This window comes from Cucurbita pepo, chromosome 19 (genome assembly GCF_057944985.1).
Source record: "Cucurbita pepo subsp. pepo isolate OVF chromosome 19, ASM5794498v1, whole genome shotgun sequence".
NCBI classification, from domain to species: domain Eukaryota; kingdom Viridiplantae; phylum Streptophyta; class Magnoliopsida; order Cucurbitales; family Cucurbitaceae; genus Cucurbita; species Cucurbita pepo.
In genome coordinates, this window is record NC_141816.1 from 11,453,157 (window position 1) to 11,467,987 (window position 14,831).

The 14,831-nt window shown below is 40.1% G+C and overlaps 4 protein-coding genes and 1 non-coding gene across 7 annotated transcripts; 3 read left to right on the plus strand and 2 right to left on the minus strand.

Moving 5' to 3' along the window:
* Positions 1-1,365: 1,365 nt before the first annotated feature.
* LOC111782077 (scarecrow-like protein 13) lies at positions 1,366-4,506 on the plus strand. Of its 2 annotated transcripts, none has more exons than XM_023662858.2 (2): positions 1,366-1,525; positions 2,473-4,506. In XM_023662858.2, the coding sequence occupies exon 2, from the start codon at positions 2,645-2,647 to the stop codon at positions 4,292-4,294; it is 1,650 nt and encodes a 549-aa protein (XP_023518626.2). In that variant the 5' UTR covers positions 1,366-1,525; positions 2,473-2,644; the 3' UTR covers positions 4,295-4,506. The 2 variants fall into 2 exon arrangements, with proteins under 2 accessions (XP_023518626.2, XP_023518627.2); XM_023662859.2 differs by lacking the exon at positions 1,366-1,525 and adding an exon at positions 1,540-1,721.
* A 276-nt stretch (positions 4,507-4,782) lies between these two features.
* LOC111782076 (inositol transporter 4) lies at positions 4,783-11,809 on the plus strand. 2 transcript variants are annotated; one of them, XM_023662857.2, is made up of 7 exons: positions 4,783-4,918; positions 9,206-9,426; positions 9,510-9,580; positions 9,923-10,258; positions 10,331-10,438; positions 10,530-11,138; positions 11,233-11,809. In XM_023662857.2, the coding sequence occupies exons 2-7, from the start codon at positions 9,291-9,293 to the stop codon at positions 11,698-11,700; spliced, it is 1,728 nt and encodes a 575-aa protein (XP_023518625.2). In that variant the 5' UTR covers positions 4,783-4,918; positions 9,206-9,290; the 3' UTR covers positions 11,701-11,809. The 2 variants fall into 2 exon arrangements, with proteins under 2 accessions (XP_023518625.2, XP_086975939.1); XM_087119813.1 differs by lacking the exon at positions 4,783-4,918 and adding an exon at positions 8,460-8,866.
* On the plus strand, positions 4,784-6,498 carry LOC111782078 (Tetratricopeptide repeat (TPR)-like superfamily protein). Its single transcript, XM_023662861.2, has 2 exons — positions 4,784-4,918; positions 5,140-6,498. Exons 1-2 carry the CDS (start codon positions 4,800-4,802, stop codon positions 6,434-6,436), a joined length of 1,416 nt encoding a protein of 471 aa, XP_023518629.2. The 5' UTR covers positions 4,784-4,799; the 3' UTR covers positions 6,437-6,498.
* LOC111782340 (small nucleolar RNA SNORD96 family) lies at positions 7,289-7,380 on the minus strand. The gene has a single exon (XR_002813090.1). It is a non-coding gene; the product is annotated as a small nucleolar RNA SNORD96 family (small nucleolar RNA).
* A 697-nt stretch (positions 11,810-12,506) lies between the features above and the next one.
* LOC111782080 (uncharacterized) lies at positions 12,507-14,638 on the minus strand. Its single transcript, XM_023662862.2, has 2 exons — positions 13,106-14,638; positions 12,507-12,998 (listed from the first exon to the last, which is right to left on the minus strand). The coding sequence occupies exons 1-2, from the start codon at positions 14,420-14,422 to the stop codon at positions 12,936-12,938; spliced, it is 1,380 nt and encodes a 459-aa protein (XP_023518630.2). The 5' UTR covers positions 14,423-14,638; the 3' UTR covers positions 12,507-12,935.
* Positions 14,639-14,831: the final 193 nt, after the last annotated feature.

The window sequence follows — 14,831 nt, forward strand, 5'->3', positions numbered from 1 at the left end:
TCATCAATTTGAGAAATAAAGAGTGTCAGAAGTATACTGGACTTTGAAAATATACATTTTTTTACAAAAGTATGAAAAAATTTCCGTAAGTATTTTACCTTTTAGAAAAAAACTCGAAAGGAAAAACTCAAAGGAATTTTTACATATTTTCCCTTAATCCATCAAATAAAATGTTGCATAAATATTAACATAATAATTTTTAAGTTAACCATACCCAATAATCTCAATTCTGACCTGCCCTTTGCACTGCCCGGCCTATAAACTGCCCACTAATTGGAGTCCAAGTCAACAATTAAATGGAATGGAAAGCAAGGCTTTTGAAGACCATATTCAAACATCATGAGCTTTATTTAGTAAAGTCGCGGTTTTTAAAATCTTTGATTAAAGACCACCACCAAAACAATAAACATTTAAAACCCAAAGTCTACGACTTTAATAATTCAAATTAAACTATGGTTGTATTAATTTGAATGGCATCAATACAAGTCACTATCCCTTCAACACGATATATTATAAAAATAAATAATTAAACAAAGATTAGTTGAGAACGAAGGTACATTTCACAAATGGTTAGTACAATTAACATATCTCCAACTTTATGAAATCACCACACACTTGAATTCCAACCTCTGACCAAACTACCTTTCCCCATTTTTCTTCCCATTCTAACTTTTTTTTTTATTTAACCAAACTATATATCTCAACTTTATGAAATAGCTTAATACGTGACAAAATTCAGGCGGTGCATAATAATAAAATAAAGTTTATAAAGTAAAATAAAAAAAATAATAATATGAGCTGTCTAAACGGTAGGACTATCTCATAGCGAACTATTCGAAAATCATCTGCCAATAGTTTTTTATGACATCAACTATAAGTCATACTTACGTAATAATAATTGTAATTATTTATTATTATTATTATTATTTTTGGTTGAAATAGTCCATCCAATAGAAAAAACAAACTCAACAAAATTATAATAATATTACTTATATCTTATCCATAATTTATGCACATGTTGTCAAACAAAAAAAAAAAAAAAAATCAAATATTAAAATTCACTACAATTTGGTGGGAAAAATCATAAAGGAGCCACGTGGGAGGGGAAATGAGGTCGTTGAAATAGTTATTTAAAAAAGATAATAATAAACAGGAAACTACAAGTGTCGAGAATTAATTATGGGTGTGAGGAAAAATAAATAAATAAATAATATAATTATAATTAATTATCTTTTTATTTGTAAAAATAAATGTTGAATTTTGTCTGTTGAAATTATGGATGGGAGGAGCATTGATTCCTCCGGTGGCAACAAAGCCGAAGAAGGAAATATTTCTATCTAAGCAAGGGCATTTTCGTAATTACGTTAGTACGGTAAGGGTAGGCTTGATGAACCGCCATTTAAAAGGCCGACGGGACTCGGCGGGTTTGTTTAGTTGTCATTGCTTTCGCCACATGTTCTTCAGACTTCGGTTTGCATAACTTGCACAACAAGCGTTTTGTGTTTGTGAGCCCTCTTCGATCAAGGTACACAATTGTTTCTCTTCTGTTTTGGAATTCTTCTGTTTTCAACTTTTTGTACTGTTTACTGGGCGGCCGGCGGGAGATTCTGGCCGTCGCCATCACTTTCATCTCGGAGTTTGTTTTAATTTGTTTGATCAATATGGATAAATGTTTGGGGTTTGGTGTTGATTTGTGAGTTTGACTTCTAATTTGGTGTACGGTGAGCTGCTTCTGATTAAGATCTTCTTCTTCTTATTCGTCTTTGGTGTCGAAAGTGGATGAACTCTTCTTCTCCTCCTCTTGGATTTGTAAATTTACTGCGTTCGTTGCGTTCTGGAGTTTATTGAAAACGCGTCATGTGTTTGCTTTCTTCCTTTTCCGAGTTTTTTTCTCATTTGTTCATCATTTTTTGATTTTATTAGAACGTGGTAGTTTCAAGGTACCACCAATTGATGAGTATTTTTAGCCTTTTTGAGTTTGTGAAACTGAAATCACGAAATCAATTTTTTGGTTTTCTTCTAATTTACAGAACCAGCTTAACAAGTGATTTTTGTTTCCATTCCCTTGATTAGTTTTCGTTTGAGCTGTGGCAATTTCTTGGAGAATTAAGCGTATATTTGTTTTGGTATGATCATTGTGTATTACGTGAAGAACTAGTTATTCGAGTGAAAAATCTCGCAACGATTATCCAAATATCTGTGTGATTGTTCTCTGTGTGGTAGTTGAAATGAGAGAGAGATTCTATCTTCTATCTGTTTTTTGTATTTCATTACTATTCTGTAGTTTAGATCTTCTAATATATGCACCGAATTTTGTATTATAGCTCAATTTGAAGAACTTGTTCTGAGAATTTGAGTTTTCTTACCCAGTATTTTGTATTCACGCATCTTTGATTGTGTAAGATCTAATTTGTTTTAAGCATCTTATCAATTTGAAACCTGCAGTATTGAGTTTTTATCTGTTCTCTGCAGATTTTGGGGATTCTGCGATTCGACGCCTTACCATAAAGAAAGCAATATGTTTTAACAACTGATCTTTAAAGGTTTCTGAGACCTAAAATATCTGACTAGAAGTTCATAGAAACTTACAATACCAACCGCTAGTGGCGGAGATCTTCCGGCCGTGGGTTCATTTCTTACTAAGATGCAAGCATCTCCGAATCGTCAGTCTTCATCTGTGATCCATGAGATGTATCACCAGTCTGTGCAAGGGATGGATTCTTTCTATTTATCTCATTTCCACGTCTTGGAAAACAATGCCTCTCCCGATGCAAGCAGTCAGGGAAACAGTGTTATTTCTTCTTCCTATAAGGATCAGTTCTTCACTCTCGAATCGTTCCCGGCTACTGCTTATCTGAGCGCCTGTAATTCCCCTTCTGCTGTTAGTGTTCTGTCTTCCAGGAGCCCCTTCTCACCACAAGGGTCTCAAACTTGCTCTTCTGATCAACATCATTCCTTTGACAACACATGTGGATCGCCGCAAAGTGGATGCTCGGTAACTGATGATGATTATGAATTGAAGCACAAGCTGAAGGAATTAGAGATTTCTTTGTTGGGACCAGAAACTGATATTGTGGATAGCTGCTACTGTTCTTTCAGGGGTGGGGAGAACCGAGATGCTTCAATGGCAAAGTGGAACTGGAATCAAATGATCGAAACAATTCCTAGACTAAGTCTTCGGGACACTCTTATCCGGTGTGCTCAAGCAATTCATGAGGCTGATTTAAATGCGGCAACATCGTTTATGGATGTTTTGGGGCAGATGGTTTCGGTCTCTGGTGATCCAGCCCAGAGGTTGGGAGCTTACTTGTTGGAAGGGCTTAGAGCGAGGTTGGAGCGATCTGGAAGTGCAATATACAAGGCCCTAAAGTGCGAAGAGCCGTCAAGCTCTGAACTTATGTCCTATATGTCTATTCTATTCCAGATATGCCCATACTTCAAATTTGCTTACACATCTGCAAATGCTTTCATTTGGGAGGCTATGGTAAATGAACCCGTAATCCACATCATTGATTTTCAAATTGCACAGGGTAGTCAGTATATACCTCTCATTGAGGATCTTGCCGATCGGCCTGGTGGACCCCCAGTTCTTCTTCGCATTACGGGTGTGGATGATTCCCAATCAGCTCATGCTCGGGGAGGGGGACTTCAAATTGTGGGACAGAAGCTAGCTCAACTGGCTCAGTCTAAAGGAATTCCCTTCCAATTTCATGCTGCTGCAATGTCTGGTTGCAAGGTCGAGCGCAGTGATCTTCGAATACGACCTGGAGAAGCCTTGGCTGTAAATTTTCCATATGCCTTGCACCACATGCCAGATGAGAGCGTGAGCACACAGAATCATCGAGATCGTCTTCTAAGGCTGGTTAAGAGTCTATCACCAAAGGTAGTAACTATTGTTGAGCAGGAATCCAACACCAACACGTCCCCGTTCTTTTTACGTTTTATAGAGACGCTGGACTATTATACTGCTATGTTCGAGTCAATAGACGTAGCTCGTTCAAGAGACGACAAGCAGCGAATCAGGGCAGAGCAGCACTGTGTTGCCCGAGACATAGTGAACATGGTAGCATGTGAGGGATTTGAAAGAGTAGAACGTCATGAACTCCATGGGAAGTGGATGATGAGAATGAAAATGGCTGGCTTTACTCAATATCCAATGAGCTCCTCTGTAACTGGAGCCGTCAAGAACTTGTTGAGGGATTACAACGAGAACTACAGACTCCTAGAAGCGGAAGGAGCTCTCAACCTTGGCTGGAAAAACAGAGCAATGGCAACCTCCTCTGCATGGAGATGATATCCTGAAACTGTGAATCCAAATTGCTTATTAGATAGATGCTGGAAAATACCTCTCTCGAGCATTGAGCGATGATGACCCCTTTAGATTTATAGAGAATGTGAGGTCGTCAACGCTCTTACTGTTTGTAGAACAGAGAGACAGGAACCCAAATCTTCAAACTTGCTGTAAATTTTCTAACGTTGGTGAGAGAATTTTGTCCTCGAGTCTTACCTTGCTTTGTCGTTTGGAAACTCGCATTATAATTATCTGCTTAGATTAATAATTCAAAGCAAGCCGAAACAAATAGATATATATATAAAGAAATAATTAGAACCATTTTTATCATCATTTTAAGCACTCTTAAGCCCATTGCACCCGGGCGTTACCGTGCCGCCAATGGCTATCATTTGCAAATTGGATATTTCGTCTCTCAGCCGCCACAGCCTCTCTTCTTTGCATCGGCGTCTTCCCTTCGAATGTCCCATCTGAAACCTCCCTTGTTCTGTTTCATCGAAATGCTGGAATGCGCCTCTGTGGTCGGCCTTCTTCTTCCGGCGTCGTTCATCTGTTCACCAAGTCGATTGTAGCCGGCGCAACCGCGACCATTCGTCGTCGGCATAAATCTGAATACGTCAACGACAGGTTTTCAGCTTTCCTTGTTCATTTCCTCTTAATTCTTTCTTATAGTTGCCTGTTATGTAATAATTTTATATACTGCCCTAAGGTACTGCCCTAAGATTTCTTCTGTTCGACGCTTAAAGTATCTCCTGCTTGATCAAATTTAATCGCAAACCTTCTTTTCATTTTTAGGGTTTTGGGTTTTTGGGTTTTTAGGGTTTTAATCTATCCTTAGAAACTTCCAGGTCTCAGGTGAAGCCAGATCAGAAAGATTCCTCCTCCTGGGATAGAACCTTAAAGAGCCTATGTATAACGGGGAGATTGAGCGAGGCGGTTGCACTTCTGTGCTGTATGCCCTTCCGATTTCACTCCAAAACTTACTGCCTTCTGTTACAAGAATGCATTTTCAGGAAAGAGTATATGAAAGGAAAAAGAATCCATGCCCAAATGGTTGTTGTTGGACATCTACCCAATGAGTATCTCAAAACCAAACTGCTGATATTATATGCCAAATTAGGTGACTTAGAAACTGCAAATATTCTTCATGAGAAATTGCTGGAGAACAGTCTGGTTTCATGGAATGCATTGATTGCTGGATATGTACAGAAAGGGTTTGGAGAAGTTGGATTGGAGATTTACTTTAAAATGAGACGAACTGGTTTAATGCCTGATCAATATACCTTTGCATCAGTTTTCAGAGCCTGTGCTAGCTTAGCTTCTTTGGAACATGGAAAGAGAGCTCATGGAGTTCTGATTAAGTGTCGAATCGGCGACAATGTTGTCGTGTCTAGTGCCCTTGTTGATATGTACTTCAAGTGCAGTAGCATATCAGATGGTCGTAAGGTATTTAACAAATCTTCAACTAGAAATGTGATTACATGGACTGCTTTAATATCAGGGTATGGCCACCATGGAAGAGTTTCTGAAGTTTTGGAATCCTTCAATAATATGATAAATGAAGGTTACCGACCGAATTACGTTACTTTCCTTGCGGTTCTTACTGCTTGTGGACATGGAGGTTTTGTATCGGAAGCATGGCGATACTTATCGTTGATGAAGACGACGTATGAAATAGAACCAAGAGGGCAACATTATGCTGCCATGGCGGATCTTCTCGCACGGGCTGGGAGGTTGCAAGAGGCATATGATTTTGTTGTCGATGCACCTTGCAAGGAGCACGCTGTTATATGGGGTGCTTTGGTCGGGGGTTGTAAGGTTCACGAAGACATAGATTTGATGAAACATGCAGCAGCAAATTACTTGGCATTGGATGCTGGCAACGCTGGGAAGTATGTGGTTTTAGCAAATGGGTTTGCGGCGTCTGGCTTATGGGATAATGTTGCGGAGATTAGAGGTATGATGAAGAAATCAGGAATGAACAAGGAACCTGGTTACAGCAGAATTGAGATTCAAAGGGAGTTTCACTTCTTTGTTAAAAGTGATAAATCTCACGAACAGGCTGAGGAGATTTATAGAACCATTCACAGCATCACTCCGATTATAAAGGATGCAGGCTCTTTTCCTGAACTAAGTGAAAACTAATTGTAGAGAGTTCGTTATATTGGTTTTGTTCTAACTCTTTCGGTATAGCCATCTATTAGAACATTCATAGAACATTCATTCATATGATCTGATAATCCAACCAACCCAACCCAAGCTATCCAATTTAAATTATGAATATCTGGTTTGGTTGGGCTAGATTTCGTTCTTGAATATTTTGTTGAGGAGACACCTTCTGTTTGTAAGGTCGACCCAACAAAATAGGATTATAACTGGATTACAACTGATCCTTCCTATGTCAAAAGATCATGAATATTTTAACATTTAAGATATTGAAATTGAAATTCACTATCTATATCTTAAATTTCAATATAGGCTCATTTTGTTGCTAAAAGGAGTTGGGAAGATACCTTTAGGATGTCATTGGTAGTACTACAAAACTTGTATACTAATCAGCGGCAGCTCTTAAGGATTCCTTTTAGGAAAGGAACTGAGTTTTGTGGCCTAAACAATGATTTATTTCTCTTAATATGGATTAAATTCAATAATTGTTCATTGAGTTGACATGTTTCAACAATTGACAATGATAATCTGAAGACAAAAAAAACCAGAATTTCTGCAAGTAAATGAACTTGGATGAAGATAAGAAGCAAATAAGAGTAAAAATTTGAATTTGATTATCTGTTCTGAGAGATATACATCAGGTAAAGCCTGGTAATTATGATAAGAAACATCCATTGAGGAAGATGGATTAAAGATACCCAGATCGCAACCATATCCCAAAAACATGTCATGACGATGAAGAACAAAACTTGTCCGTTCTTCCAAGAGATTTATAATCTGCAAAAGAAAATGAAAACAAAGAACACCCAGAAACATTCATAGCCAAATTGGATGCCTCGGAATTGCGGATTAACAGCAAGGCTTAGAAAAAGCCATTCAGTCCCGAAAGATGGTATATTGTTAAGCGATATCGTCATTGGCATTGGCAATTGGGCATGAAGAATTTAAAGAAAAACCTAAGAATGTTGGTCTCATGGCCAGTCCCAAATGGTAAAGGCAGCAACGCTGCTCCACAAGGCAATGGAATATGATACCACCAGTCGACGGAAGCTCCAAAGAGGAGCCATCAACGTCAACTGAAATTCCTTTGTGACGTTAACTTTGGCACTATACAAACATCAATAAGTTCGCTCCAAATCAAGTAAGGGATTGGATCTTAAATCCCCCGCCACACACAATCATTAAACAACGCCATAAATCAAAATCGAAACAGAAATTCCAGTGATGAAAAAAACAATTGAATGTCTCAAGGCCCCAATCCCAGATAGTAACGACAATGACGCTACTCCACAAGGCGATGGAATATGAAACCATCCATTACGGAGGATCTCCTTGAAAAGGAAAGCCAGTCTGCTTCCTCCGAGCAAAAATCTTCCTCGAAGTAGTTTCCCATCGCATTAAAACACATACAAACACAAACTTTCATCTAAATCAAACAACATAAACAAAGCACATATATCAGAAAGGAGCATCTAAGAAGAAACTAACAAATTATTCTTATGAACAGAGAGAATTTTAATCAGAGATCGCAAGAGGACCAGGGCGGAGCTATGAATGTTCTTGAGAGAAAGTCCGGTCTATGGTGAATATAAAGAAGACGCTGAAAATTGTAAACCGTTGGATTTTTATACAAACAAATCTCAGCCCTTAGATTTAGAATTGTTTAGGGCTACGCAGTTTCAAGTGCAGGGGTATAATCGTCCATCCGAGTTAAAACATTTTAAATTAAATTAATAAAAAAATATATCATTTTTTTCCTCACGAGTTAGGGGTACCTTCTCCGACCAATTTCTCCTCATTCATCATTAATTTTAATACAAATAAGTTTCTATATATATATGTGATAAAAATCAAATATAAATTAAATATAAGGAAAATGCAAATTAGGAATTTGGAATATAAATTAAATATAAATAAATAACAGAAGGCAGTAAGTTAAAAAAATAACAGAATTAAACCAGAAAAAAAAAAAAAGAAAAAAAATGATTGAACAATCTGACAGAAGAGGAAATTCAAAATAAATCTAAAAAAAATAAAGAAAAAGATTAGAAAAGCAGAAGAGTGGGAAATATGTGTCGGAATAACCAGAAATTGGCGGGTGGAAGGAAGTTTATGAAGATGGGTTGGTGTGGGCGACATCCATTGTCGTCTCCGACGAAGAAGGGAAGTTTGAAATGCAGGCAGTTCAAAACACGAACTTCCGACCATGAATTTATATATTCTATCTTGAGTGATTTTAAAATAGAAAACGGACCCATCTAAAGCGATTAGCCTCACGTAACCACTTCAATCGCTATTATTAGCTTCCTATTTATATATATGTTCTTATTACCTCTGCTTTCCAAGAACACCCACTTCTACTCTCAGCTTCTTCTGCTGTGTTTAACCCCAAATTGACACGAATTATTGGTATGATTCATTTTCTTTGTCTCTCTTCTTGTCTTTTAACTGAGCTCTTGCTGGCTAACTCATCTTATTGGATGGGATAGCTCTGACTGTGTTTCCATATTGAGATATAACCAAGTTCATACGAATCTTGTTGAGTGAATCGATAAAATCATGGGACAGAGTGGATCAGAAAACGCCCATGCATTTAATTGTAAGCTGCTGAAATAGAATGTACAATCAGAGAGTGATATGACTTTTTATGGTCTATAAGAACACAATTGGTTGAAAATTAGATGATATTGATTTGATTTTCGTTTGTTTGTTTAATGGCTGCAAAGAACTTGATTTATTCCCGTGCAGGCTATTTTTGAAAATATTAAGGTTCCCCCATCTGTTATTACGAACGTCTGGAGTCAGTAGGAACTCTTGAAGGGATCGAGTCAAAATGGTGGAAGGAGGTGCTGCAAAGGCAGACAAGGCAGAGTGTTTAGAATGTTGGCAAACGACATGGAAGACACCTTACATTATGCGCCTTGCTCTGTCTGCTGGGATCGGTGGTCTCCTTTTCGGATATGATACCGGTAATTCCCGACCTTGACATGATGTAGTTCGATGATGACGAGTACAATGATGTTATTTACCATTTGATTGCAATGCATCGCAGGTGTGATCTCTGGGGCTATGCTCTACATCAGAGAGGACTTTGAAGTTGTTGATAGGAAAACATGGCTACAGGCAAGTTATCTGCTGGTTTTATGTCTCTTTTATGTAGTAATGTGAGACCCACCTCGGTTGAAGAGGAGAACGAAACATTTCTTATAAGAGTGTGAAAATCTCTCCCTAGCAGACGCGTTTTAAAACGTGAGGCTGACGGCAATACGTAATGGGCCAAAGCATACAATATTTGATAGCGGTGTGCTTGAGCTGTTACAAAGCAAACAATATTTGATAGCGGTGTGCTTGAGCTGTTACAAAGCAAACAATATTTGATAGCGGTGTGCTTGAGCTATTACAAAGCAAATAGCGGTGTGCTTGAGCTGTTACAAGTACTTAATTTCATCCTTTGGTTATGCACAGGAAACCATTGTAAGTATGGCTGTAGCAGGTGCTATCGTGGGTGCTGCAATAGGTGGCTGGATGAATGATAAATTTGGACGAAAAAAGGCGATTTTAATCGCCGATGTAGTGTTCTTCGTTGGTGCAATTGTCATGGCTGTTGCTCCTTTTCCCGGTTTCATTATCGTTGGTAGACTTATAGTCGGGTTCGGGGTTGGAATGGCATCCATGACAGCTCCTCTTTACATATCAGAAGCTTCCCCCGCCAGAATTAGGGGTGCTCTTGTTAGCACTAATGGCTTGCTAATCACAGGAGGGCAATTCCTTTCCTATTTAATCAACCTGGCCTTCACTAAGGTAAAATGGATCTTCTTTTTTGAATTTTGTGTTCTAAGTGCAAACTCGAGTTCTTATGGATCTGTGTTGCAGACCAAGTTAACATGGCGACTGATGCTTGGAGTAGCAGGAGTGCCACCTCTGGTTCAGTTTGTTTTGATGTTATCGCTGCCCGAGTCTCCTAGGTGGCTCTACAGACGGGTTAACTTTTTAAATTGCTACCATTTTTTCCTCAAACAAGAGTAGCAGTAGACTGTTCAACTTACTGATACACATTTATGGTGATGAACAGGATAAAGTAGATGAAGCAAGAGCCATTCTGGAGAAAATCTATCCTGCTGATCAAGTTGAGGATGAGATGAGACTGTTGCATGAATCTGTGGAGACTGAAAAGGCAGAAGCAGGAGCTATTGGAGATGGCAGTATCATAGCCAAAGTGAAAGGTGCTTTGAGCAACCAAATCGTCCGAAGAGGGCTCTACGCCGGGATCATGGTGCAAGTAGCTCAGCAGTTCTGTGGTATCAACACTGTCATGTACTACAGCCCAACCATCATCCAGTTTGCTGGATATGCTTCCAATACGACAGCCATGGCGCTTTCTCTCGTTACTTCCTTTCTCAACGCTGCTGGCTCCGTTGTCAGCATGGTATCGGTCGATAGATATGGTAGAAGACGTCTTATGCTCATCTCGATGATAGGGATTATCACCTGCCTTGTGGTGTTGGCTGGAGTGTTCTTCCAATCTGCTCATCACGCTCCGCCCGTCGACGCCTTGGAATCTTCTCACTTTGGAAGCAACTCCACTTGTTCAGCTTATGCCTCAGCTCCAGATGCATCTTCATGGAATTGCATGTCATGTTTGAAGCAACAATGTGGCTTCTGTGCCAATGGAGACAGTGAGGTGAAGCCTGCTTCTCTATTGCTTTAAATTCTTCATACCAATGACAGTAACGAATTAACAGACACTCAAAACCATATGTTGAATGAATTATCAGTATCTTCCTGGAGCATGCTTGGATTTGACAAAGGATGTGAGGAGTTCATGTCGGTCGAAGCACCGAGTATGGTTCACGGAAGGCTGCCCGAGCAAAATAGGGTTCTTGGCTGTGGTGGTGATGGGGCTTTACATCATTTCATACGCACCTGGAATGGGAACAGTTCCCTGGGTGTTGAACTCTGAAATTTACCCACTCAGATACAGAGGAACCGGAGGAGGAATCGCTGCAGTTTCAAACTGGATTTCGAATCTGATTGTGAGTCAGACATTTTTGACATTGGTGGAAGCTCTTGGGGCCGCTGGTACATTCCTGCTGTTCGCAGGATTCTCATTTCTTGGACTCATTGGTATCTATTTCTTGGTACCTGAAACTAAAGGGCTGCAATTCGAAGAGGTTGAAGAGCTCCTCAGGCAAGGGAAGAATTATAAGAGCAGCAGAGGCCAGAGGGAAGTTTCGGAACAATAATCCTCCAGAATTGACGCGAACTTTGATTTATAACTAACTTAATGTTTCTTTTGGTGTTCCTTGTGAGAAACTTTTAATAAGTTGGAATGAATTATGGTTTGTGTGTGTTCTTGTTACTGGTTTTTGGTTGAATTTGTGTTTATAAAGACTCTGATGCTCACATCTGAGATTAAGCCCAACAAAAACTAATTAAGAACTGATTAATAAAGCATTAAACTAGGCTAATTATCTAACATTTGGTCCTACAACGGTTCATATGCATCCCAACTCCAGTTTTCACCCGGAAAAACAACCGAGGTTCATTATTGTTTTACTCTGGATGAAAGAGTTTGGAAGGGTACCCTTCAGCTGAAGGAGACCGACACTCAGGTCATGTAGAAAAAACATACCTGCTGCTCTGCCCGCTAATAATTCACTCCTAAACGACAAGAGGCAGTAAGAGACTTAAACCCTACAAAATATTTTTAAATCTATGGTGGGGCATATCCCACAGAGCACAGCTTGTGGCCTTCGACAGAGACGATGGGTTTATGTTCATGAAAATTCAACGCCCTGCCAAATTTACCCATCTCATTGATTTCTTTAATCATCTTGAATGCACACATCATTTTCCTTCCCTCCGCCTAATTTCTCAAGCTTCTCTACTACTTTTGACATACATAAGGCAGATTTTTCTTCTCTTGTTTCTACCCATTATGTCATACGAACTTCCCAAGCTTTTCAGACCACTGAACACAGCGAAGTTTCAAGCAATCCATGAGAAGGAGAAGCAGAGATATTAACTTGTGTTCAGTATACAACACAAGGAAGAAGAGTGCAAAAATTTGTGCAATTCCCAGCTTAAATATGTAAAACAAGAAGATGAGTTCCACAGAATTTGGGTTCACCCATACAAGACAAGACACACGCAACCAATCAGAATTTCATCAAATCCCCAAACCCAGAAAACCAAACTAAGTGATATTCCACTATTAGCAAAATGGAAAGTCATTAAAAGGATAGGATATCCCAGAACCTAGTTAACAATCATACATCTTCTTCTCTAACCGTTAGTTTTTGGCTTTACTAACTGCACTACTAACACTAATTCCTTCTACAATCACAATTCCTCCAGCATTCTCTCTCAACCACGCTGTACAAAAACAAAAACCACTCCCTATATACAGCAACCACGAAACCACTACTTAATAATACAATTACCTTCTAAGAAAAACCCATCTAAGGCCTTCTGTTTTTTAAGGACTTGATGAGGATGCTTCATGTCTTGGTTCTCTCAAGTATCCCAGAAGCGTTTCCGCCTGCAAAAATGAGCAAATTTGCATCAACAAGTTGTTCGTTTCATAGAATCAGTTAAAGAGTTCGTGAAATGATTGGAAACTCTGACTAATCGGTTTAGGGTAATCACCTTGTGCTTTGCTCGAACGCTTCCAGTCTGAGAAAGTGCAACCAGAGGTGGAATTCCACCTTCCCTTACGAGCAACCCTCTATTTCTCACGCTCTCAACACACAATTGCAAGAGTGTTAATACCGCGAACTCTTTTCCTTTCACTGACCCATCTTCAATTGCTTCCACAAGCGCAGCAATTCCACCCTCTTCTACAATCGCATCCTTCCCCTCTTGAATCCCAGCCAGGCTACTCAGAACCACCATCGCTTTCTCTGCCAAACCCGTCCCTTGCTCTGCTACCAGCGCCACCAATGGCTTCACAGCTCCGGCGGTAACAGTCCGCTCCTTGTTCGGCTTGATTGAACAAAGCTTGTAGAGCGTCGTGAGCGCGTCCTTTTTCCCTCTATTCGATCCACTCAATAGTAAAGATACCAGTGGTGGGATGGCCCCGCAAACCCCAATCGAAGTCTTGTTCTCCTCCAACAGAGCGAGGCTCATCAGAGCACATGCCGCATTCTGTTTCGAAGTTTCGGTGCCGGTTTTGAGCACATAAACCAGTGACTTAATGGCTCCAGCGTTCGTGATGATTACCTTGTTAGACTCATGGAGTGAGAGATTCAGCAGGGCGGTTACAGCGTGTTCTTGTGTCCATGGATCGGTAGATCGAAGTAGAGGAATTAAAGCAGGAACGGCGCCGGACTCCCCAATGAGTACCCGATTATCGGACCGGTTCTTCGCCAGAAGCCTCAGCTTAGCCGCCGCAGATCGCTTCACAGCAACTGATGATGACTGAAGCCCATCGATGCAGATCTTGACAGTCGGCTGCAGATCTTCGGGCAAAATACTCTCAATAATCTCAGTGGAAAAATTCTCCCTCTGCAGAAACCCTAAGCATGGCTCAGGCTCGGTCTCAGCATCTCCACCTTCTCTTTTAGAAACAATCGCCATGGACGGTAGGCTCGCAAGTCTCTGCAACTCACCCGAAATATCACTGCTACAAGCAGAGAAATCACTGAAAGCATGAGAAAGTTCAAGAAAATCCTCTTCCTGTTCAGACGATTGGTTAGCCCACTTAGGGCTGCGCGATGCCAACTCGCCAAGCCTGATGTCGATGACAGAATCAGTGAGATTCTCAGAGACGCAGCCTGATTTCCCGGCCACCGACCCATTAAACGTACAACTATTATCATCTTGAAAGAAATTGGAACGAATAGTTCGCATAGAACGGCCAATGTTCCTACTAATTTTACTGGAAGTTGTGGAAGACGGACTGTAACAATTCCTCCCCAAAGGAAACCGATTAGAACTCGAATGAGAATCCTCAATCGACACCATTTCCAAAAGCGGAAAGAAAAATCTCCGTTCAAAAACCCCCAAAATTCAACCTACAGCGAAAATTTCAGTCTGTTTCTCAGGAAAATTTCATGGCCGGAAAAGTAAAGAAAGAGAGAGAGAGAGAGAGAAAGAAAGGAATCTGATGGCGGAACGGAACAGGTATTTTTGCTTTCTGTATGTGTTGTTGTTGTCGTTGTTGAGCGCCTTTACTCAAGCTTTGGCATCTGGGTTTCGATAGAGCTACAAGGCCTTGTATGGTTCTAATCGTCACAGCCCATTTTAATAACTGAAACTTGGGGCCCGGCTTATCTGATCAGACTCATCTCGGCCATCCATTTGTGCAGGGTCGAGGGTTTGATGTGACAACGGTCACAGCTCCGTGGCGCCTGCTTTCGTCTTTGGCTTAGAC